General features: G+C 48.0%; 1 protein-coding gene across 2 annotated transcripts in view; it reads left to right on the forward strand.

Moving 5' to 3' along the window:
• LOC129820902 (TBC1 domain family member 8-like) overlaps positions 1 to 24,238 on the forward strand; it is a 36,677-nt gene that overhangs the window by 7,084 nt on the left and 5,355 nt on the right. For both annotated transcript variants that reach the window (XM_055878004.1, XM_055878005.1), the window contains exons 6-11: positions 8,028 to 8,235; positions 8,734 to 8,919; positions 9,071 to 9,223; positions 20,902 to 21,052; positions 23,093 to 23,307; positions 23,437 to 23,554. In XM_055878004.1, coding sequence (XP_055733979.1) covers positions 8,028 to 8,235; positions 8,734 to 8,919; positions 9,071 to 9,223; positions 20,902 to 21,052; positions 23,093 to 23,307; positions 23,437 to 23,554 — 1,031 coding nt within the window. The remainder of the gene's footprint in view (positions 1 to 8,027; positions 8,236 to 8,733; positions 8,920 to 9,070; positions 9,224 to 20,901; positions 21,053 to 23,092; positions 23,308 to 23,436; positions 23,555 to 24,238) is intronic.

The raw sequence follows: 24,238 nt of genomic DNA on the forward strand, positions 1-24,238 counted from the left end.
GGTCAGGCTGACCGAGACCCCCAGACGCTCCATAAACGCCCTCCAAACACGGGACGTGAACTGGGGACCTCGATCAGATACGATATCCTCCGGCACCCCGTAGTGCCGGAAGACGTGGGTAAATAGAGCCTCCGCAGTATGTAGGGAGACCAGGCAATGGGAGGAGACGGCAGGACTTAGAGAACCGATCCACAACGACCAGAATGGTAGTGTTCCCCTGAGATGGGGGAAGATCAGTAAGAAAGTCCACCGATAGATGAGACCAGGGCCGTTGTGGAACCGGGAGGGGCTGTAACTTCCCTCTGGGCAGGTGCCTAGGAGACTTACTCTGCGCGCACACCGAACAGGAGGAGACATAAAGCCTCACGTCCTTAGCTAAGGTGGGCCACCAGTATTTACCCCTAAGACCACGCACCGTCCTCGCAATCCCCGGATGACCTGAAGAAGGTAGTGTGTGAGCCCACCGAATCAATTGATCACGGACACCAAGCGGCACGTACCTGAGGCCGGTCGGACACTGTGAGGGCGCAGGTTCCAACCACAACGCCCGCTCGATGTCCGCGTCCACCTCCCATACCACCAGAGCCACCAGCGTAGAAGCTGGAAGGATGGGAGTTGGATCGATGGACCAGTCCTCAGTGTCATAGAGACGGGACAGCGCGTCGGCCTTAGTGTTAAGAGACCCTGGTCGATAAGAGATGGTAAATCTAAATCGGGTAAAGAACATGGCCCACCTAGCCTGACGCGGATTCAGTCTCCTCGCCGCCCGGATATACTCCAGATTGTGGTGGTCAGTCCAGATGAGGAAAGGGTGTTTAGCCCCCTCAAGCCAGTGTCTCCACAACTTCAGGGCTTTTACCATAGCTAGCAACTCCCGGTCCCCCACATCATAGTTCCGCTCCGCCGGATCCAGCTTCTTAGAAAAGAAAGCGCAGGGGCGGAGCTTCGGTGGCGTGCCCGAGCGCTGTGACAGCATGGCTCCAACCCCAGCCTCGGACGCATCCACCTCCACTATGAATGCTAACGAAGGGTCCGGATGCGCCAACACGGGCGCGTCAGTAAACAGCGCCTTCAGCTGGCTGAAAGCTCCATCTACCTCGGCCGACCACCGTAAACGCACCGCCCCCCCCTTCAGCAGTGAGGTAATAGGCGCCGCCACTTGGCCAAAACCCAGGATAAACCTCCGGTAGTAATTGGCAAACCCCAAAAACCGCTGCACCTCCTTTACCGTGGTCGGTGTCGGCCAATTACGCACGGCGTTAATGCAGTCACACTCCATCACCACCCCCGAGGTGGAAGTGCGATAACCCACGAAGGAAACGGCTCGTTTGGAGAACACACATTTCTCAGCCTTGACATATAGGTCATGCTCCAGCAGTCGCCCAAGTACCTTGCGCACCAGGGAGACATGCGCGGCGCGTGTGGCAGAATAGATCAAGATGTCATCAATGTATACCACCACACCCTGCCCGTGCAGGTCCCTGAGAATCTCATCGACAAAGGATTGAAAGACGGCTAGAGCATTCTTCAACCCATACGGCATGACGCGGTACTCATAGTGGCCTGATGTGGTACTAAACGCTGGTTTCCACTCGTCTCCCTCCCGAATACGCACCAGATTATACGCGCTCCTGAGATCCTGTTTTGTGAAAAAACGCGCTCCGTGGAATGATTCCACCGCCGTAGCAATGAGAGGTAGCGGATAACTAAATCCCACTGTGATCGAATTTAGACCTTGATAATCAATGCACGGACGCAGTCCTCCCTCCTTTTTCTTCACAAAAAAGAACCTCGAGGAGACAGGTGACATGGAGGACCGAATGAACCCCTGTCTCAGAGTTTCCGTGACATATGTCTCCATAGCCAACGTCTCCTCCTGAGACAGTGGGTACACGTGACTCCTGGGAAGTGCAGCGTTCTCCTGGAGGTTTATCACGCAATGCCCCCGTCGATGGGGTGGTAATTTGGTTGCCTTTTTTTTTACAAAAAGTGATCTCCAAATCGGCATATTCTGGGGGGATGCGCACAGTGGAAACCTGGTCTGGACTCTCCACCGACGTGGCACTGATGGAAACTCCTATACACCTACCTGAACACTCCTCTGACCACCCCTGAAGAGCCCCCTGTCTCCAGGAAATGAGGGGATTGTGACTAGCCAACCAGGGAATCCCCAACACCACTGGAAACGCAGGTGAATCAATAAGGTAGAAACTGATCCGCTCCCTATGATTCCCCTGCGTTACCATGTCCAGCGGTATTGTGGCCTCCCTGACCAGCCCTGACCCTAACGGTCGGCTATCTAAGGAGTGCACGGGGAAAGGTGGGTCTATCTGCACCAACGGAATACCCAACTTACGGGCGAGTCCGTGATCCGGTCCCCCTAGATGCAGCTCCTCCCAACTCCATCGGAGTTGGAGCAGGAGAGCTGGGAGGTGGAACTGACAGGACCCCCTCTGAACGCCCGCGGGCAGCTAGCACGTTGTCCAGTCGGATCGACCTGTCTATAAGCTCGTCGAGGGAGAGTGTAGTGTCCCGACAAGCTAGCTCCCGGCGGACGTCCTCCCGAAGGCTGCATCGGTAGTGGTCCATCAGGGCCCTGTCATTCCACCCCGCACCAGCAGCCAAGGTCAATTAAGGTATTTTTACTTTTACTCAAATATGACAGTTGGGTACTTTTTCCACCACTGCAGATATACATTCACAATCCTTCACACTCTTCACATATGCTGCTGCTACTCTCTGTTTATTATCTATGCAGTCACTTTATCCCTACCTACATGTACACTACTGGTCAAAAGTTTTAGAACACCTACTCATTCAAGGGTTTTCTTTATTTTTACTATTTTCTACGTTGTAGAATAATAGTGAAGACATCAAAACTATGAAATAACACATGGAATCATGTAGTAACCAAAAAAAGTGTTAAACAAATCAAAATATATTTTATATTTGAGATTCTTCAAATAGCCACCCTTTGCCTTGATGACAGCTTTGCCCACTCTTGGCATTCTCTCAACCAGCTTAATGAGGTAGTCACCTGGAATGCAATTCAATTAACAGGTGTGCCTTCTTAAAAGTTAATTTGTGGAATTTCTTTCCATCTTAATGCATTTGAGCCAATCAGTTGTGTTGTGACAAGGTAGGGGTGGTATACAGAAGACAGCCCTATTTGGTGAAATACCAAGTCCATATTATGGCAAGAACAGCTCAAATAAGCAAAGAGAAACATTTACATTTACATTTAAGTCATTTAGCAGACGCTCTTATCCAGAGAGACTTACAAATTGGTGCATTCACCTTATGATATCCAGTGGAACAACCACTTTACAATAGTGCATCTAACTCTTTTAAGGGGGGGGGGGGTTAGAAGGATTACTTTATCCTATCCTAGGTATTCCTTAAAGAGGTGGGGTTTCAGGTGTCTCCGGAAGGTGGTGATTGACTCCGCTGACCTGGCGTCGTGAGGGAGTTTGTTCCACCATTGGGGTGCCAGAGCAGCGAACAGTTTTGACTGGGCTGAGCGGGAACTGTACTTCCTCAGAGGTAGGGAGGCGAGCAGGCCAGAGGTGGATGAACGCAGTGCCCTTGTTTGGGTGTAGGGCCTGATCAGAGCCTGAAGGTACGGAGGTGCCGTTCCCCTCACAGCTCCGTAGGCAAGCACCATGGTCTTGTAGCGGATGCGAGCTTCAACTGGAAGCCAGTGGAGAGAGCGGAGGAGCGGGGTGACGTGAGAGAACTTGGGAAAGTTGAACACCAGACGGGCTGCGGCGTTCTGGATGAGTTGTAGGGGTTTAATGACACAGGCAGGGAGCCCAGCCAACAGCGAGTTGCAGTAATCCAGACGGGAGATGACAAGTGCCTGGATTAGGACCTGCGCCGCTTCCTGCGTGAGGCAGGGTCGTACTCTGCGAATGTTGTAGAGCATGAACCTACAGGAACGGGTCACCGCCTTGATGTTAGTTGAGAACGACAGGGTGTTGTCCAGGATCACGCCATGGTTCTTAGCACTCTGGGAGGAGGACACAATGGAGTTGTCAACCGTGATGGCGAGATCATGGAACGGGCAGTCCTTCCCCGGGAGGAAGAGCAGCTCCGTCTTGCCGAGGTTCAGCTTGAGGTGGTGATCCGTCATCCACACTGATATGTCTGCCAGACATGCAGAGATGCGATTCACCACCTGGTTATCAGAGGGGGGAAAGGAGAAGATTAATTGTGTGTCGTCTGCATAGCAATGATAGGAGAGACCATGTGAGGATATGACAGAGCCAAGTGACTTGGTGTATAGCGAGAATAGGAGAGGGCCTAGAACAGAGCCCTGGGGGACACCAGTGGTGAGAGCACGTGGTGCGGAGGCAGATTCTCGCCACGCCACCTGGTAGGAGCGACCTGTCAGGTAGGACGCAATCCAAGCGTGGGCCGCGCCGGAGATGCCCAGCTCGGAGAGGGTGGAGAGGAGGATCTGATGGTTCACAGTATCAAAGGCAGCCGATAGGTCTAGAAGGATGAGAGCAGAGGAGAGAGAGTTAGCTTTAGCAGTGTGGAGCGCCTCCGTGACACAGAGAAGAGCAGTCTCAGTTGAATGACTAGTCTTGAAACCTGACTGATTTGGATCAAGAAGGTCATTCTGAGAGAGATAGCAGGAGAGCTGGCCAAGGACGGCACGTTCAAGAGTTTTGGAGAGAAAAGAAAGAAGGGATACTGGTCTGTAGTTGTTGACATCGGAGGGATCGAGTGTAGGTTTTTTCAGAAGGGGTGCAACTCTCGCTCTCTTGAAGACGGAAGGGACGTAGCCAGCGGTCAAGGATGAGTTGATGAGCGAGATGAGGTAAGGGAGAAGGTCTCCGGAAATGGTCTGGAGAAGAGAGGAGGGGATAGGGTCAAGCGGGCAGGTTGTTGGGCGGCCGGCCGTCACAAGACGCGAGATTTCATCTGGAGAGAGAGGGGAGAAAGAGGTCAAAGCACAGGGTAGGGCAGTGTGAGCAGAACCAGCGGTGTCGTTTGACTTAGCAAACGAGGATCGGATGTCGTCGACCTTCTTTTCAAAATGGTTGACGAAGTCATCAGCAGAGAGGGAGGAGGGGGGAGGAGGGGGAGGAGGATTCAGGAGGGAGGAGAAGGTGGCAAAGAGCTTCCTAGGGTTAGAGGCAGATGCTTGGAATTTAGAGTGGTAGAAATTGGCTTTAGCAGCAGAGACAGAAGAGGAGAATGTAGAGAGGAGGGAGTGAAAGGATGCCAGGTCCGCAGGGAGGCGAGTTTTCCTCCATTTCCGCTCGGCTGCCCGGAGCCCTGTTCTGTGAGCTCCCAATGAGTCGTGAGAATGAGAAATGAGAAACGACAGTCCATCATAACTTTCAGACATGAAGGTCAGTCAATATGGAACATTTCAAGAACTTTGAAAGTTTCTCCAAGTGCAGTCACAAAAACCATCAAGCGCTATGATGAAACTGGCTCTCATGAGGACCGCCACAGGAATGGAAGACCCAGAGTTACCTCTGCTGCAGAGGATAAGTTCATTAGAGTTACACACCTCAGAAATTGCAGCCCAAATAAATGCTTCACAGAGTTCAAGTAACAGACACATCTCAACATCAACTGTTCACAGGAGACTGTGGGAATCAGGCCTTCATGGTCGAATTGCTACAAAGAAACCACTACTAATGGACACCAATAGGAAGAAGGGACTTGCTTGGGCCAAGAAACACGACCAATGGACATTAGACCGGTGGAAATTTGTCCTTTGGTCTGGAGTCCAAATTGGAGATTTTTGGTTACAACTGCCGTGTCTTTGTGAGACGCGGTGTGGGTAAACGGATGATCTCTGCATGTATATTTCCCACTGTAAAGCATGAATGAGGAGGTGTTATGGTGTGGGGGTGCTTTACTGGTGACACTGTGAATTATTTAGAATTCAAGGCACACTTAATCACTGTGGCTACCACAGCATTCTGCAGCGATACGTCATCCCATCTGGTTTGGGCTTAGTAGGACTATCATTTGTTTTTCAACAGGGCAATGACCCAACACACCTCCAGGCGGTGTAAGGGCTATTTTACCAACAGGAGTGATGGAGTGCTGCATCAGATGACCTGGCCTCCACAAATCCCCCAACCTCAACCAAATTTAGATGGTTTGGGATGAGTCTGACCACAGAGTGAAGGAAAAGCAGCCAACAAGAGCTCAGCATATGTGGGAACTTCTTCAAGACTGTAGGAAAAGGATTCCAGGTGAAGCTGATTGAGAGAATGCCAAAAGTGTGCAAAGCTGTCATAAATGCAATGGGTGGCTACTTTGAAGAATCTCAAATGTAAAATATATTTAGATTTGTTAAAAAAAAATATTATCAGGTATGAAGGTAAGACCCAGATGCAGACCCTGTCGAATAAACATATTTCAACAGGGGCAGGCGATAGACAGGTCAAGGCAGGCAGGGTTCAGTAAACCAGATGTGGGTCAACAGTACCGAACGGCAGGCAGGCTCAGGGTCAGGGTAAGGCAGAGGTCGGTGATCCAGAGGGGGCCAAAGGGACAGGTTGGCATGCAGTCTCGGGTTCAGGGGCAGGCAGAGTGGTCAGGTAGGCGGGCTCAGTCAGGACAGGCAAGGGTCAAAACCAGGAGGGTGAGAAAAGCAGACTGGAAAAAGCAAGACAAACTGGCAACAGACAAACAGAGAACACAGGTATAAATACACAGGGGATAATGGGGAAGATGGGCGACACCTGGAGGGGGGTGGAGACAATCACAAAGACAGTTGAAACAGATCATAGTTTGATGTCTTCACTATTATTATGCAATGTAGAAAATAGTAAAAATAAAGAAAAATCCTTGTGTGAGTGGGTGTTCTAAAACTTTTGACCGGTAGTGTACATATTACCTCAATTACCGCGACTACCCCATACCCCTGGTTATTGTTAATTTATTGTGTTACTATTTTTTATTTAGTTTAATTAATAATTTATTACTTTATTTATTTTTTGTCCACCTATTTCTCCCCAATTTCGTGATATCCAATTGCGATCTTGTCTCATTGCTGCAACTTTTGAATGGGCTTGGGAGCGACAAAGGTCGAGTCATGCATCCACCGAAACATGACTCTCTAAACTGCTCTCCTTAATACCCGCCCACTTAACCTGGAAGCCAGCTGCACCAATGTGTCGGAGGAAACACAATTCAACTGACGATCGAAATCAGCCTGCAGGCGCCCGGCCCGCCACAAGGCGTCACTAGAACACGATGAGCCAAGTAAAGCCCCCCCTGGCCAAACCCTCCCCTAACCTGGATGACGCTGGGCCAATTGTGCGCCGCCCTATGGGACCTCCGGTCACGGCTGGATGTGACACAGCCTGGGGTCGAACCTGGATCTGTAGTGATGCCTCAAGCACTGCAATGCAATGCCTTAGACCGCTGCGCCACTCGGGAGGCTCCAATTGGTAAGGTCCTGTTGTATTCGGCGCATGTGACAAATAAGATTTGATTTGAAAACGCGTTTCAATGATCATTGGTTAAAAAGATAAGAACAAAAGGTCCTAATAAAACAGGGTTGGATTAAAAGTAAAGAAACTGTGATTTCCAAAACCTGCAATGAGTTTCTAGCCATAGGGAGGGTATTTTCTTGCTCCCCACGTCACCGTGAATCTCATAGTGTTTGAAAATCAATGTTTTTTAAATGTTTAAACTTTTGATGATGTCATTGAGTAGAAGTAAATGTAGAAATACGCCATTTCCACATATGTAGACACTTGTATGGTGCTGGAGATAATGAAAATGAGATTGAAAATTGGTGGAATTACCATTCAAGTGTTCCTGACTCTCTCTGTCAGAAATGTCTGGGTCACTAAAGGCAACAAGGCCGTGAGGATTCACCCACAATCTCTCATTTACGCTCTCCCTCTCTCTATCATGGAGGTTGAATTCCTACATGTCACTCATTTGCAACAGAACGTTTCACTGTTTGTGTCACACTGTATCTCTTTCCCCCCCTGCCAGCTAAGTATTTATTTCTGAGTGTCCCTCTAACTCTTCCCCCTCAGGGTTCTGGAGGAGCAGGCGTTAAGGACGTATGTCCTGGCTCTATTTCGGCTACCGCGGGGCGAACGTCTTCAGGAGGTGGCGCTGTGTTCAGTGTGGACGCCCCATGCCCGCTGTCACACGACAGGAACACTCTTCACCACCGACAGCTACCTATGCTTCGCCAGTCGAGAGGAGGGCCACTGCAGCCTGCTTATCCCTCTCTCAGAGGTACCCATAGTACCATATTGCAGTGCCTCCCTATTTGATTTATAGAAAGGTCTCACACAAAAATCCCTCACAAGTTCCCCTAGCCTAGCTCTTAAGGTTAATCCAGCCTTCCCAGAGGAGAGCCTTTATCAGTGTACTGCAGTGTATTTTGTGCTAGAGGTGGTGTATTTTGGAGGGGTGGTGTATTTTGGCTACATACTATGTTGACTCTGCTTCTCTGCTGGTTAAAGTGTAACGCAGGTGGAATGTGGCTACTGCTGTTTACACAGTGTTGTTGGAAGTGTTAGAGTTTACACCTTTAGCTTTACCATGGTTATCTACATTATATACCAGTCAGTCATACATTAAGCTATATATAGATGTATGTATGGCTCTGCTATACATAAAAGTTATTCATAGTTTATTACTGTGTTATTACTGTTTTATAAGTAAATAGCGCTACAGTTATTTCTTTGGCTGTTCACCTCTGCCCCCTGTCTCCTCCTGTTTTATTGTCAGGTGATCTCCATAGAGAAGGCGGAGAGCACCAGCCTGCTGCCCAACCCAGTGATCGTCAGCGTGAGGAGTAAGAAAGCCTTCCAGCTGATCGAGCTGCAGGACAGAGACAGCCTGGTGGACAGCCTGACATCACGCCTCAGAGCCCTGCAGTGGAAACACTCCATGTTCCGCAGCAAGACATCTCTGGTATGCTACAGCAACACTACTAACTGCTAAATGTCTGTTGTCAATTACACACATCATCTCATGGTGATGCCCAACAGGCCTAGTCCACAAAGCAGAATTACTGTATATTAATTGTGTATATTTGACTAATTCTGGTGTTTGGCTGCTCCAGACCTCCTCGTCTCCCTACTACACCTTCTGCTATGACACCATGTACTGTGACGGGGAGGATATCGAGGAGAGACCACTACGTCAAACAGTGAACACAGAGGCTCTGATGGCATGCTACCACCACTCTCAACCTGACCCCAACAACAGCACGGCTGTGAGTATGGAAACTGGCGCACCATAGGCTGTAGCCCTGATATGAATAGGGCCTTTATTATTATGGTGTTTAGATAGCAGATACCATAATAATGGTGGCTGCAGCCATATCAGGACTACATTGGCCAATGAGTTTTCAGTCTAGCCTTGATGTTTAGCATTGTGAATTAGGACTGGTTTAAGGTTTAGCTTGGTTTCCAGTTTCTAGTTGAAGTAGGGTGATTCTTGAATTCCGGTGGTAAATGCTGTCCCTTGATTTTGGCACCATGTAAAAACACTTTAAAATTACAAAAACATTACAAATAAATGTTATATTTATTTGACTGTTATTTAATAAGAACATATGTAAGTCCTTTATACGGCAAAACATTTATTTGTATGCATTGTAAAAACTACTGGGGGCTAGCAAATTGGCTTGTCCCACTGGTGATATGTAGAGAGAGGTATAGTGACATGTTTTGGGGATTTAGAGATATCTATCTACTATTTTGAATCCTAGACAGTGAACAGAAGTATTTCATATATTGTATAGATCAACAAAAACAAATAAGGCTATTAAAATACCCTTTTTTTACCAGTATAATGTGTGTCACTCAGTTTTATGTCAATGGTGTTACCGCCTTATTTACTGCTGCTCTTTAAATAATTAAAGAACAGCAGTAAATAACAATAGCTGGGCTATATATAGGGAGTACCGGTACAGAGTCAATGTGTCCATGTGTGGGGGCACCGGTGTCGAGGTAATATGTACAGTCGTGGTCAAAGGTTTTGAGAATGACACAAATATTAATTTTCACAAAGTTGACTGCTTCAGTGTCATTAGATATTTTTGTCAGATGTTACTATGGAATACTGAAGTATAATTACAAGCATTTCATACGTGTCAAAGCCTTTTATTTACAATTACATGAAGTTGATGCAAAGAGTCAATATTTCCAGTGTTGACCCTTCTTTTTCAAGACCTCTACAATCCGCCCTGGCATGCTGTCAATTAACTTCTGGGCCACATCCTGACTGATGGCAGCCCATTCTTGCATAATCAATGCTTGGACTTTGTCAGAATTTGTGGGTTTTTGTTTGTCCACCTGCCTCTTGAGGATTGACCACAAGTTCTCGATGGGATTAAGGTCTGCGGAGTTTCCGGGCCATGGACCCAAAATATCGATGTTTTGTTCCCAGAGCAACTTAGTTATCACTTTTGCCTTATGGCAAGGTGCTCCATCATGCTGGAAAAGGCATTGTTCGTCACCAAACTGTTCCTGGATGGTTGGGAGAAGTTGCTCTCGGAGGATGTGTTGGTACCACTCCCTTGGATGAGAAGCAACCCCACACATGAATGGTCTCAGGATGCTTTACTGTTGGCATGACACAGGACTGATGGTAGCGCTCACCTTGTCTTCTCCGGACAAGCTTTTTCCGGATGCCCCAAACAATCAGAAAGGGGATTCATCAGAGAAATGACTTTACCCCAGTCCTCAGCAGTCCAATCCCTATACCTTTTGTAGAATATCAGTCTATCCCTGATGTTTTTCCTGGGGAGAAGTGGCTTCTTTGCTGCCCTTCTTGACACCAGGCCATCCTCCAAAAGTCTTCGCCTCACTGTGCGTGCAGATGCACTCACACCTGCCTGCTGCCATTCCTGAGCAAGCTCTGTACTGGTGGTGCCCTGATCCCGCAGCTGAATCAACTTTAGGAGACGGTCCTGGCGCTTGCTGGACTTTCTTCGGCGCCCTGAAGCCTTCTTCACAACAATTGAACCGCTCTCCTTGAAGTCCTTGATGATCCGATAAATGGTTGATTTAGGTGCAATCTTACTTGCAGCAATATCCTTGCCTGTGAAGCCCTTTTTGGGCAAAGCAATGATGACGGCACGTGTTTCCTTGCAGGTAACCATGTTTGAGAGAGGAAGAACAATGATTCCAAGCACCACCCTCCTTTTGAAGCTTCCAGTCTGTTATTCGAACTCAATCAGCATGACAGAGTGATCTCCAGCCTTGTCCTCGTCAACACTCACACCTGTGTAAACGAGAGAATCACTGACAGGATGTCAGCTGGTCCTTTTGTGGCAGGGCTGAAATGCAGTGGAAATGTTTTTTGGGGATTCAGTTCATTTGCATGGCAAAGAGGGACTTTGCAATTAATTGCAATTCATCTGATCACTCTTCATAACATTCTGGAGTATATGCAAATTGGCATCATACAAACTGAGGCAGCAGACTTTTTGAAAATTAATATTTGTGTCATTCTCAAAACTTTTGGCCACAACTGTACATGTAGGTCAAATCAAATCAAATTTTATTTGTCACATACACATGGTTAGCAGATGTTAATGCGAGTGTAGCGAAATGCTTGTGCTTCTAGTTCCGACAATGCAGTAATAACCAACGAGTAATCTAACCTAACAATTCCACTTATACACACAAGTGTAAAGGGATAAAGAATATGTACATAAAGATATATGAATGAGTGATGGTACAGAACGGCATAGGCAAGATGCAGTAGATGGTATAGAGTACAGTATATACATATGAGATGAGTAATGTAGGGTATATAAACATAAAGTGGCATAGTTCAAGTGGCTAGTGATACATGTATTACATAAAGATGGCAAGATGCAGTAGATGATATAGAGTACAGTATATACATATACATGTGAGATGAGTAATGTAGGTTATGTAAACATTATATTAAGTGGCATTGTTTAAAGTGGCTAGTGATACATTTTTACATACATTTCCATCAATTCCCATTATTAAAGTGGCTGGAGTTGAGTCAGTATGTTGGCAGCGGCCACTAAATGTTAGTGGTGGCTGTTTAACAGTCTGATGGCCTTGAGATAGAAGCTGTTTTTCAGTCTCTCGGTCCCTGCTTTGATGCACCTGTACTGACCTCGCCCTCTGGATGATAGCGGGGTGAACAGGCAGTGGCTCGGGTGGTTGTTGTCCTTGATGATCTTTATGGCCTTCCTGTGACATCGGGTGGTGTAGGTGTCCTGGAGGGCAGGTAGTTTGCCCCCGGTGATGCGTTGTGCAGACCTCACTACCCTCTGGAGAGCCTTACGGTTGTGGGCAGAGCAGTTGCCGTACCAGGCGGTGATACAGCCTGACAGGATGCTCTCGATTGTGCATCTGTAGAAGTTTGTGAGTGCTTTTGGTGACAAGCCAAATTTCTTCAGCCTCCTGAGGTTGAAGAGGCACTGCTGCGCCTTCTTCACAACGCTGTCTGTGTGGGTGGACCAATTTAGTTTGTCCGTGATGTGTACACCAAGGAACTTAAAACTTACTACCCTCTCCACTACTGTTCCGTCGATGTGGATAGGGGGGTGTTCCCTCTGCTGTTTCCTGAGGTCCACAATCATCTCCTTTGTTTTGTTGACGTTGAGTGTGAGGTTATTTTCCTGACACCACACTCCGAGGGCCCTCACCTCCTCCCTGTAGGCCGTCTCGTCGTTGTTGGTAATCAAGCCTACCACTGTATTGTCGTCTGCAAACTTGATGATTGAGTTGGAGGTGTGCATGGCCACACAGTCGTGGGTGAACAGGGAGTACAGGAGAGGGCTCAGAACGCACCCTTGTGGGGCCCCAGTGTTGAGGATCAGCGGGTGGAGATGTTGTTACCTACCCTCACCACCTGGGGCCGGCCCGTCAGGAAGTCCAGTACCCAGTTGCACAGAGCGGGGTCGAGACCCAGGGTCTCGAGCTTGATGACGAGTTTGGAGGGTACTATGGTGTTAAATGCTGAGCTGTAGTCGATGAACAGCATTCTCACATAGGTATTCCTCTTGTCCAGATGGGTTAGGGCAGTGTGCAGTGTGGTTGCGATTGCGTCGTCTGTGGACCTATTGGGTCGGTAAGCAAATTGGAGTGGGTCTAGGGTGTCAGGTAGGGTGGAGGTGATATGGTCCTTGACTAGTCTCTCAAAGCCTCTTCATGATGACGGAAGTGAGTGCTACAGGGCGGTAGTCGTTTAGCTCAGTTACCTTGGCTTTCTTGGGAACAGGAACAATGGTGGCCCTCTTGAAGCATGTGGGAACAGCAGACTGTGATAAGGATTGATTGAATATGTCCGTAAACAAACCAGCCAGCTGGTCTGCGCATGCTCTGAGGACGCGGCTGGGAATGCCGTCTGGGCCTGCAGCCTTGCGAGGGTTAACACGTTTAAATGTTTTACTCACCTCGGCTGCAATGAAGGCAGGTTTTGGTAGCGGGCCGTGTCAGTGGCACTGTATTGTCCTCAAAGCGAGCAAAAAAGTTATTTAGTCTGTCTGGGAGCAAGACATCCTGATCCGCGACGGGCTGGTTTTCTTTTTGTAATCCGTGATTGACTGTAGACCCTGCCACATACCTCTTGTGTGAGCTGTTGAATTGCGACTCTACTTTGTCTCTATACTGGCACTTAGCTTGTTTGATTGCCTTGCGGAGGTAATAGCTACACTGTTTGTATTCGGTCATGTTTCCGGTCACCTTGCCCTGGTTAAAAGCAGTGGTTCGCGCTTTCAGTTTCACGTGAATGCTGCCATCAATCCACGGTTTCTGGTTTGGGAATGTTTTAATCGTTACTGTGGTTATTATATCGCCGATGCACTTTCTAACGAACTCGCTCACCGAATCAGCGTATTCGTCAATGTTGTTGTTGGACGCAATGCGGAACATATCCCAATCCATGTGATCGAAGCAGTCTTGAAGCGTGGAGTGAGATTGGTCGGACCAGCGTTGAACAGACCTGAGCGCTGGAGCTTCTTGTTTTAGTTTCTGTTTGTAGGCTGGAAGCAACAAAATGGAGTCGTGGTCAGCTTTTCTGAAATGAGGGCGGGGGAGGGCCTTATATGCGTTGCGGAAGTTAGAATAACAATGATCTAGGGCAGGGGTGTCAAACTCATTCCACGGAGGGCCTAGTGTCTGCAGGTTTTTGGTTTTTCCTTTCAATAAAGCCCTAGACAACCAGGTGTGGGGAGTTCCTAACTAATTAGTGATGTTAATTCATCAATCAAGTATAAGGGAGGAGCGAAAACCCGCAGACACTCGGCCCCCCGTGGAATGAGTTTGACACCTGTGATCTAGGGTTTTACCAGCCCTGGTAGCACAATCGATATGCTGATAGAATTTAGGGAGTTTTGTTTTCAGATTAGCCTTGTTAAAATCCCCAGCTACGATGAATGCAGCCTCAGGGTGTGTGGTTTCCAGTTTACATAGAGTCAGATAAAGTTCGTTCAGGGCCATCGATGTGGCTGCTTGGGGGGGGAATATATACGGCTGTGATTATAATCAAAGAGAATTCCATTGGTAGATAATGCGGTCGACATTTGATTTTGAGGAATTCTAAGTCAGGTGAACAAAATTACTTGAGTTCCTGTATGTTGTTATGATCACACCACGTCTCGTTAATCATAAGGTATACCCCCCCCCCCCCCCCCCAACCCTCTTCTTACCAGAAAGATGTTTGTTTCTGTCGGCGCGATGCGTGAAGAAACCAGCTGGCTGCACCGACTCCGTTAGCGTCTCTCGAGTGAGCCATGTTTCCGTGAAGCAGAGAAAGTTACAGTCTCTGATGTCTTTCTGGAATGCTACCCTTGCTCGGATTTCATCAACCTTGTTGTCAAGAGACTGGACATTGGCGAGTAGTATGCTAGGGAGTGGAGCGCGATGTGCCCTTCTCCGAAGCCTGACCAGAAGACCGCTTCATTTGCCCCTTTTACGGCGTCGTTGTTTATGGTCGCCGGCTGGGATCTGATCCATTGTACTGGGTGGAAGGCAAAACACAGGATCCGCTTCGGGAGAGTCATATTCCTGGTCGTAATGATAGTGAGTTGACTCTGCAGCGCAGAGTACACGTCCTGGTAATCTGTCTGGCCCTGCGGCCTTGTGAATGTTGACCTGTTTAAAGTTCTTACTCACATTGGCTGCGGAGAGCGTGATCACACAGTCATCCGGACCAGCTGGTGCTCTCATGCATGTTTCAGTGTTATTTGCCTCAAAGCGAGCATAGAAGTTATTTAGCTTGTCTGGTAGGCTCGTGTCACTGGGCAGCTCTCGGCTGTGCTTCCCTTTGTAGTCTGTAATAGTTTGCAAGCCCTGACACATCCGACGAGTGTCGGAGCCGGTGTAGTACGATTCGATTTAGTCCTGTATTGACACTTTGCCTGTTTGATGGTTCGTCGGAGGGCATAGCGGGATTTCTTATAAGCTTCCGGGTTAGAGGCCCGCTCCTTGAACGCGGCAGCTCTACTCTTTAGATCTGTGTGAATGTTGCCTGTAATCCATGGCTTCTGGTTGGGGTATGTACAGTTGAAGTGGGAAGTTTACATACACCTTAGCCAAATACATTTAAACTCAGTTTTTCACAATTCCTGACATTTAATCCTAGTAAAAATTCCCTGTCTTAGGTCGGGGCGGCAGGTAACCTTGTGGTTAGAGCGTTGGATTAGTAACCGGAAGGTTGCAAGATCAAATCCCCGAGCTGACAAGGTAAAAATGTGTTGTTCTGCCCCTGAACAAAGCAGTTAACCCACTGTTCCTAGACCGTCATTGAAAATAAGAATTTGTTCTTAACTGACTTGCCTAGTAAAATAAAAAAAGTTAGGATCACCACTTTATTTTAAGAATGTGAAATGTCAGAATAATTGTAGAGTGTAAAGGCAGTCAATGTTGTTCTCCTCCTCAAACGAGGAGGAGCATGGATAGGACCAAGATGCGGATTGAGGGAAATAAGCCATCTTTTAATGAAAACAGCAAACAAGACACTACAAAACTACAAAACAACAAACGTGACTAACCTTCAACCGTCCATGTGAGGACACAGGAACAAACACCCACAAAACCCCAGTGAAACCCTGGCTGCCTTAGTATGACTCTCAATTAGAGACAAACGATACACACCTGTCTCTAATTGAGAATCATACCAGGCCGAACACAAAACCCAACCTAGAAATACAAAACATAGACTGCCCACCCAAAACACACGCCCTGACCATAAACACATACAAAAACAACATAAAACAGGTCAGGACCGTTACAGAACCCCCCCCCCTCAAGGTGCGAACGCCGGGCGCACCAGCACAAAGTCCAGGGGAGGGTCTGGGTGGGCAGTTGACCACGGTGGTGGCTCAGGCTCTGGACGCTGTCCCCACACCACCATAGTCACTCCCCGCTTCCTTATCCCCCTCCCAATGACCACCCTCCCACTAACACCACCTAAATGAAGGGGCAGCACCGGGATAAGGGGCAGCACCGGGATAAGGGGCAGCACCGGGATAAGGGGCAGCACCGGGATAAGGGGCAGCACCGGGATAAGGGGCGGCAGGTCCTGGCTGAGGGACTCCGGCAGGTCCTGGCTGAGGGACTCCGGCAGGTCCTGGCTGAGGGACTCCGGCAGGTCCTGGCTGAGGGACTCCGGCAGGTCCTGGCTGAGGGACTCCGGCAGGTCCTGGCTGAGGGACTCCGGCAGGTCCTGGCTGAGGGACTCCGGCAGGTCCTGGCTGAGGGACTCCGGCAGGTCCTGGCTGAGGGACTCCGGCAGGTCCTGGCTGAGGGACTCCGGCAGGTCCTGGCTGAGGGACTCCGGCAGGTCCTGGCTGAGGGACTCCGGCAGGTCCTGGCTGAGGGACTCCGGCAGGTCCTGGCTGAGGGACTCCGGCAGGTCCCGGCTGAGGGACTCCGGCAGGTCCCGGCTGAGGGACTCCGGCAGGTCCCGGCTGGACGGCTCCGGCAGGTCCCGGCTGGACGGCTCCGGCAGGTCATGGCAGGACGGCTCCGGCAGGTCATGGCAGGACGGCTCTGGCTGGTCATGGCAGGACGGCTCTGGCTGGTCATGGCAGGACGGCTCTGGCTGGTCATGGCAGGACGGCTCTGGCTGGTCATGGCAGGACGGCTCTGGCAGGTCATGGCAGGACAGCTCTGGCAGGTCATGGCAGGACGGCTCTGGCGCTAGGCAGGCGGCAGACTCTGGCCGGCTGAGACGCACTATAGGCCTGGTGCGTGGCACCGGAACTGGAGGCACCGGGCCGAGGGCACGCACCTCAGGGCGAGTGCGGGGAACAGGAACTGGGCACACTGGACTCTCGTGGCGCACTCTGGGCCTGGTGCGTGGTACCGGAACTGGAGGCACCGGGCTGGAGACCCGCACCATAGGGAGAGTGCGTGGAAGAGGAACAGGGCTCTGGAGATGCACTGGAAGCCTGGTGCGTGGTGTAGGCACTGGTGGTACTGAGCTGGGGTGGGAAGGTGGCGCCGGATATACCGGACCGTGAAGGAGGACACGTGCTCTTGAGCACCGAGCCTCCCCAACCTTACCAGGTTGAATGGTCCCCGTAACCCTGCCAGTGCGGCGAGGTGGAATAGCCCGCACTGGGCTATGCAGGCGAACCGGGGACACCACCTGCAAGGCTGGTACCATGTACGCCGGCCCGAGGAGACGTACTGGAGACCAGATACGTTGGGCCGGCTTCATGGCACTCGGCTCGATGCCCAACCTAGCCCTCCCAGTGCGGCAAGGTGGAATAGCCCGCACTGGGCTAAGCACGCGTACTGGGGACACCGTGCGCTTTACCGCATAACACGGTGTCTGACCAGTACGACGCCCTCTTACTCCACGGCAAGCCCGGGGAGTTGGCTCAGGTATCCAACCCGGCTTCGCCACACTCCCCTTTAGCCCCCCCCCCCCAAGAAATTTTTGGGTGAGCCTCTCGGGCTTCCAGCCTCTCCTATGTGCTGCCTCCTCATACTAGCGCTCCTGGGCTGTGGCTGCCTTCCTCTCCTCCCGAGAGCGGCGATTCTCTCCAACCCTTCCCCAGGGTCCCTTTCCGTCCATGATCTCCCAAGACCATTCCTCCTGTGTCCATTGCTTTAATTCCTTTTCTCTCTCCTCAATCCGCTTGGTCCTGTTATGGTGGGTGTTTCTGTAAAGGCAGTCAATGTTGTTCTCCTCCTCAAACAAGGAGGAGCATGGATAGGACCAAGATGCGGATTGAGGGAAATAAGCCATCTTTTAATGAAAACAGCAAACAAGACACTACAAAACTACAAAACAACAAACGTGACTAACCTTCAACCGTCCATGTGAGGACACAGGAACAAACACCCACAAAACCCCAGTGAAACCCTGGCTGCCTTAGTATGACTCTCAATTAGAGACAAACGATACACACCTGTCTCTAATTGAGAATCATACCAGGCCGAACACAAAACCCAACCTAGAAATACAAAACATAGACTGCCCACCCAAAACACACGCCCTGACCATAAACACATACAAAAACAACATAAAACAGGTCAGGACCGTTACATAGAGAGAATTATTTACTTCAGCTTTTATTTCTTTCATCACATTCCCAGTGGGCCAGACATTTACATACACTCAATTAGTATGTGGTAGCATTGCCTTTAAATTGTTTAACTTGGGTCAAACATTTCGGGTAGCCTTCCACAAGCTTCCCACAATAAGTTGGGTGAATTTTGGCCCATTCCTCCTGACAGAGCTGGTGTAACTGAGTCAGGTTTGTAGGCCTTGCTCGCACACGCTTTTTCAGTTCTGCCCACAAATGTTCTGTAGGATTGAGGTCAGGGCTTTGTGATGGCCACTCCAATACCTTGACTTTGTTGTCCTTAAGCCATTTTGCCACAACTATGGAAGTATGCTTGGGGTCATTGTCCATTTGGAAGACCATTTGTTACCAAGCTTTAACTTTCTGACTGATGTCTTGAGGTGTTGCTTCAATATATCTACATCATTTTCCATCCTTATGATGCCATCTATTTTGTGAAGTGCACCAGACTCTCCTGCAGCGAAGCACACCCACAACATGGTGCTGCCACCACCATGCTTCACGGTTGGGATGGTGTTCTTCGGCTTGCAAACATCCCCCTTTTTCCTCCAAACATAACGATGGTCATTATGGCCAAACAGTTTCATCAGACCAGAGGAAATTTCTCCAAAAAGTACGATCTTTGTCCCCATGTGCAGTTGCAAACCATAGTCGGGCTTTTTTTGTGGCGGTTTTGGAGCAGTGGCTTCTTCCTTGCTGAGCGGCCTTTCAGGTTATGTCGATATAGGCCTCGTTTTACATTGCTATAGATACTTTTGTAGCTGTTTCCTCCAGTATCTTCACAAAGTCTTTTACTGTTCTGGGATTGATTTGCACTTTACGCACCAAAGTACGTTCATCTCTAGGAGACAGAGAACGGTATAACGGCTGCATTGTTCCATCGTGTTTATATTTGCGTACTATTGTTTATACAGATGAACGTGGTACCTTCAGGCGTTTGGAAATTGCTCCCAAGGATGAACCAGACTTGTGGAGGTCTACAATTTTTTTCTGAGCCCTTGGCTGATTTATTTAGATTTTCCCACAATATCAAGCAAAGAGGCACTGAGTTTGAAGGTAGGCCTTGAAATACATCGACAGGTACACCTCCAATATACTCAAATGATTTCAATTTGCCTATCAGAAGCTTCTAAAGCCATGACGTCATTTTCTGGAATTTTCCAAGCTGTTTAAAGGCACAGTCAACTTAGTGTATGTAAACGTCTGACCATCTGGAATTGTGATACAGTGAATTATAAGTGAAATAATCTGTCTGTAAACAATTGTTGGAAAAATTACTTGTGTATTTGCACAAATTAGATGTCCTAACCGACTTGCCAAAACAAGAAATTTGTGGAGTGGTTGTAAACGAGTTTTAATGACTCCAAACTAAGTGTATGTAACCTTCCGACTTCAACTGTACGTACAGTCACTGAGGGGACGACGTCCTCGATGCACTTATTGATAAAGCCAGTGACTGATGTGGTGTACTCAATGCCATCGGAAGAATCCCGGGACATATTCCAGTCTGTGATAGCAAAACAATTTTGTAGTTTAGCATCTGCTTCATCTGACCACTTTTTTATAGACTGAGTCACTGGTGCTTCCTACTTAAATTTTAGCTTGTAAGCAGGAATCAGGAGGATAGAAGTATGGTCAGATTTACCAAATGGAGGGCGAGGGAGAGCTTTGTACGTGTTTCTGTGTGTGGAGTAAAGGTGGTCTAGAATGTTTTTCCCTCTGGTTGCACATATAACATCTGCTAAACAGTGTACATGATTGATTTATTTGTTCCAAAGTGTATTAGTGTTAGTCAATTTCAATGAAGGTAAATAACATTGTGAGCAAAATTATGAATCATATCAGTTTAGTAAATTATTTTTAAAGAATGTAACTTTTGTGGCATTAATTTCATAAAATACTAATTTACCTAAATTGTCTCATTGGTGTTACCATGAATCATGTTACTACTCCTAATGGTTCGCACAATGTTATCATATTATAAAAAATTATTTAAAGTCATTAACCTACCATATTCGTAGATTTAGAATGGGAAGATGTAACCGCATACATAAAATCAAATGCCAACGTAATTCAAGAACGACACAGCAACTCCTTTGTTGTTGTCATACCAAAAATGTAGTAGAACGCATCAGAAACAGACTGGAAACCAGGGTATGCTAAATGTGATATAGTGGCAGGTCTGGGATGAAGTTGTGACTCTGTACATCTCTTTTATTATTTACACATATTGATCCCTGTTCTCCCCCTGGCTGGCATCCTGGGTAACTTGACCTCCACGGCTATTGTGGTTAATAGTGCTAAGAATGTGCTTACAGTACTATATTCAGCTTGCTGAATGTTGTGTGTGTGTCCTGTAGACCATGGAGCAGGTGAAAGAGCGTTTGTGGGAGGACCACTTCCCGGAGTACGGTCGAGGCGTCCACATGTTCCGTACAGAGAAGATCCAGAAGCTGGTTGCCATGGGGATACCAGAGTCGCTACGGGGAGAGCTATGGATGACCTTCTCTGGTGAGGGACGGAGGAGTCTGAGGTCATTGGTTACTATAACAACAGGCCACATACACTACATGACCAAAAGTATTGGACACTTGCTCGTTGAACATCTCATTCTAAAATCATGGGCATTAATACGTTGGTCCACCCCTTTGCTGCTATAACAGCCTCCACTATTCTGGGAAGGCTTTCCACTAGATATTGGAACATTGCTGCGCAGACTTGCTTCCATTCAGCCATAAGCATTAGTGAGGTCGGGCACTGATGTTGGGTGATTAGGCCTGGCTCGCAATCGGTGTTCCAATTCATCCTGAAGGTGTACAATGGGGTTGAAGTCAGGGCTCTGTGCAGGCAAGTCCAGTTCTTCAACACCGATCTTGACAAACCATTTCTGTATGGACCTTGCTTTGTGCACGGGGGCATTGTCATGCTGAAAAAGGAAAGGGCCTTCACCAAACTGTTGCCACAAATCTGGATGCTCAGAATTGTCTAGAATGTCATTGTATGCTGTAACGTTAGGATTTCCCTTCACCGGAACTAAGGGGCCATGAAAAACAGCCCCATTATTCCTCCTCCACCTAACTTTACAGTTGGCAATATGCATGCAGTTAGGTAGCGTCATCCTGGCATCCGCCAAACCTAGATTCGTTCTTCGGACTGCCAGACGGTAAAGCGTGATTCATCACTCCAGAGAACGCGTTTCCACTGCTCCAGAGTCCAATGGCGGCAAGCTTTACACCACCCCAGCAGACGCTTGGCATTGTGCATGATGTTCTTAGGCTTGTGTGTGGCTGCTCGGCCATGGAAACCCTTTTCATGAAGCTCCCGACGAACAGTTCTTGTGCTGGCGTTGCTTCCAGAGGCAGTTTGGAACTCGGTAGTGAGTGTTGCTACCGTTGACAGGCAATTTTTACACGCTTAAGCACTCGGCGGTCATGTTCTGTGAGCTTGTGTGGCCTACCACTTCGCGGCTGAGCCATTGTTGCTCCTGGACGTTTCCACTTCACAATAACAGCACTTACAGTTGACCGGGGCAGCTCTAGCAGGGCAGAAATTTGACAAACTGACTTGTTGGAAAGGTGGCATCCTATGACAGTGCCATGTTAAAAGTCACTGAGTAAGCTCATTCTACTGCTAATGCTTGTCTATGGAGATTGCATGGCTGTGTGCTCGATTTCATACACCTGTCAGCAACGGGTGTGGCTGAAATAGTCAAATCCACTAATTTGAAGGGGTGTCCACTTACTTTTGTATATATAGTGTATATTTAATGGCGGAGTTATGGTCAGGGTAGATATTTGTATATCCCCAAAGGAGAGAGAGAGAGTGCTGTTCTGTGTTGTGCTCGACTGCCTACTTTCCGTTCCTTTCCTGTGTACTGTACCATACCTAGCAATTCTAGTATGTGCCATTTTTTCTTAAAGTTTGTGGAGTGGCTTTTACCAGGCAAGCAGTTCCCTTTTTTAGAACATTATAGAGTCCATTCTCGGGGACCCTACTTTGCCATAACTGTTAGCATCAAATTTAATATAATATGGAATCCAGAGCAGCAGGATTTAGTGGGCATACAAATAACTTGTGACCTCATCTCCAATGAAAACAAGCAATTAGGTCTGTGAGCACCCTGCACACACTGCACCAGAAACAGACAGACAACCGATTGTGGCTTCACCACTCACTGGGATAGAACTGAACAGACTGTTTTCTTTGGCCCCATATCAAACTATCCTAGGTCCATGTTTACTCCCTCTCAATGATCTGAAAGCATCCTTTCACATCCTAGAGGGGGAGTCAACAAAGGGAAAGAGCTAGTTTAAAAAAAACAAGCCTTGTCCCAAAGTAATCTCGGTTAACCCAGAACTAAAGTCTTGCGTAATTCCAAAGTAACCCCTACCTTTTTGGTGTTTGCAGATCTGAAGGAACCGGAAAGGTGATTTATCCATTCCTTTTAGATCGAAAGGAAAGGGAAAGGGGATGTTGTTTGACCAGGCCTTCATGTATGTAGTTATATGCTGTTGCTGTGTAACACTGATACCTTTCCCCCTGGAAACGCAGATGCCTCATCAGAGTTGGCATCCCACCCAGGCTACTACTCTGGGCTGGTGACAGAGTCTACGGGGCAAAGCAGTCTGGCCACGGAGGAAATCGAGAGAGACCTGCACCGCTCGCTCCCAGACCACCCCGCCTTCCAGAACGTCAAAGGCATTGCCGCGTTGCGCCGCGTCCTCACCGCATATGCCCACCGCAACCCCAAGATTGGCTACTGCCAGGTAAGGTACCCACCACCATACAGTATGTCACAGTGTATGCACATGTGTACAGTCAACTGTATAGTGTGTCCAGTGTCCATAACCATACAGTTACAGACAGTATAACTGACTGTCTGTCTGCCTTTTTAGTCGATGAATATCCTGGCATCTGTGCTGCTGCTGTACACTAAAGAGGAGGCGGCCTTCTCACTGCTAGTGGCTGTGTGTGAGAGAATGCTGCCTGACTACTTCAACCGCAGAGTCATAGGTGAGAGGTCAAACTGACCTGTATAGGTTTACCACTGCTACTGCTATTGTTACTACAGTACTTTTACTACAGCAATGGTTTGTTTACTTCAGCTAGTATTGTACATTAAAGAAGTACTATCAAAGACACAGCAGAGATACTATTAGTACACATGCATTTTCCTGTAGAGCTTTTCTGGTGTTTAGGTGATTTGAATGTGGTTTCCTTGTGGCATGTTTATTCTGTCAGGGCTGTTTTTCTGCCCCGACTGCCATTGGAGCCAACAATATCCAAAGGCTTTCTTTAGCCATGTGAAGCGTGTGCTGAAACACAACCTAATTTCCTCTGCTTTATGTTGCTATTTATTTATGGCGCAAATGAAATGCGTTCAAAGTAATTTCCTCTTCCTTTAACTGTTCTGTCTGAATGAGTGTCTGGCCTGTTCAGCTTTGAAACGGCAGTTGTTTACTTATTCTCCTTAGAAAATAGATTGTTAATCTCCAGGCAACTTCCTGGTTCAAATAGTCTTTAAAATAGAACTTATCTGGGATATTTCACAATGAGTATACATCATGAGTATGCACCCATAGTACTTCCATGAGACCAAAACCCATTTCCTTTGATGGGATAAAAAATATGTTTTATTTTATACTTCTATGTGTGTGTTTATCTATAATATTGTAGATTTCCACTTGTGTTTGAGTT

This window comes from Salvelinus fontinalis, chromosome 23, assembly GCF_029448725.1.
Source record: "Salvelinus fontinalis isolate EN_2023a chromosome 23, ASM2944872v1, whole genome shotgun sequence".
Lineage (NCBI taxonomy): Eukaryota > Metazoa > Chordata > Actinopteri > Salmoniformes > Salmonidae > Salvelinus > Salvelinus fontinalis.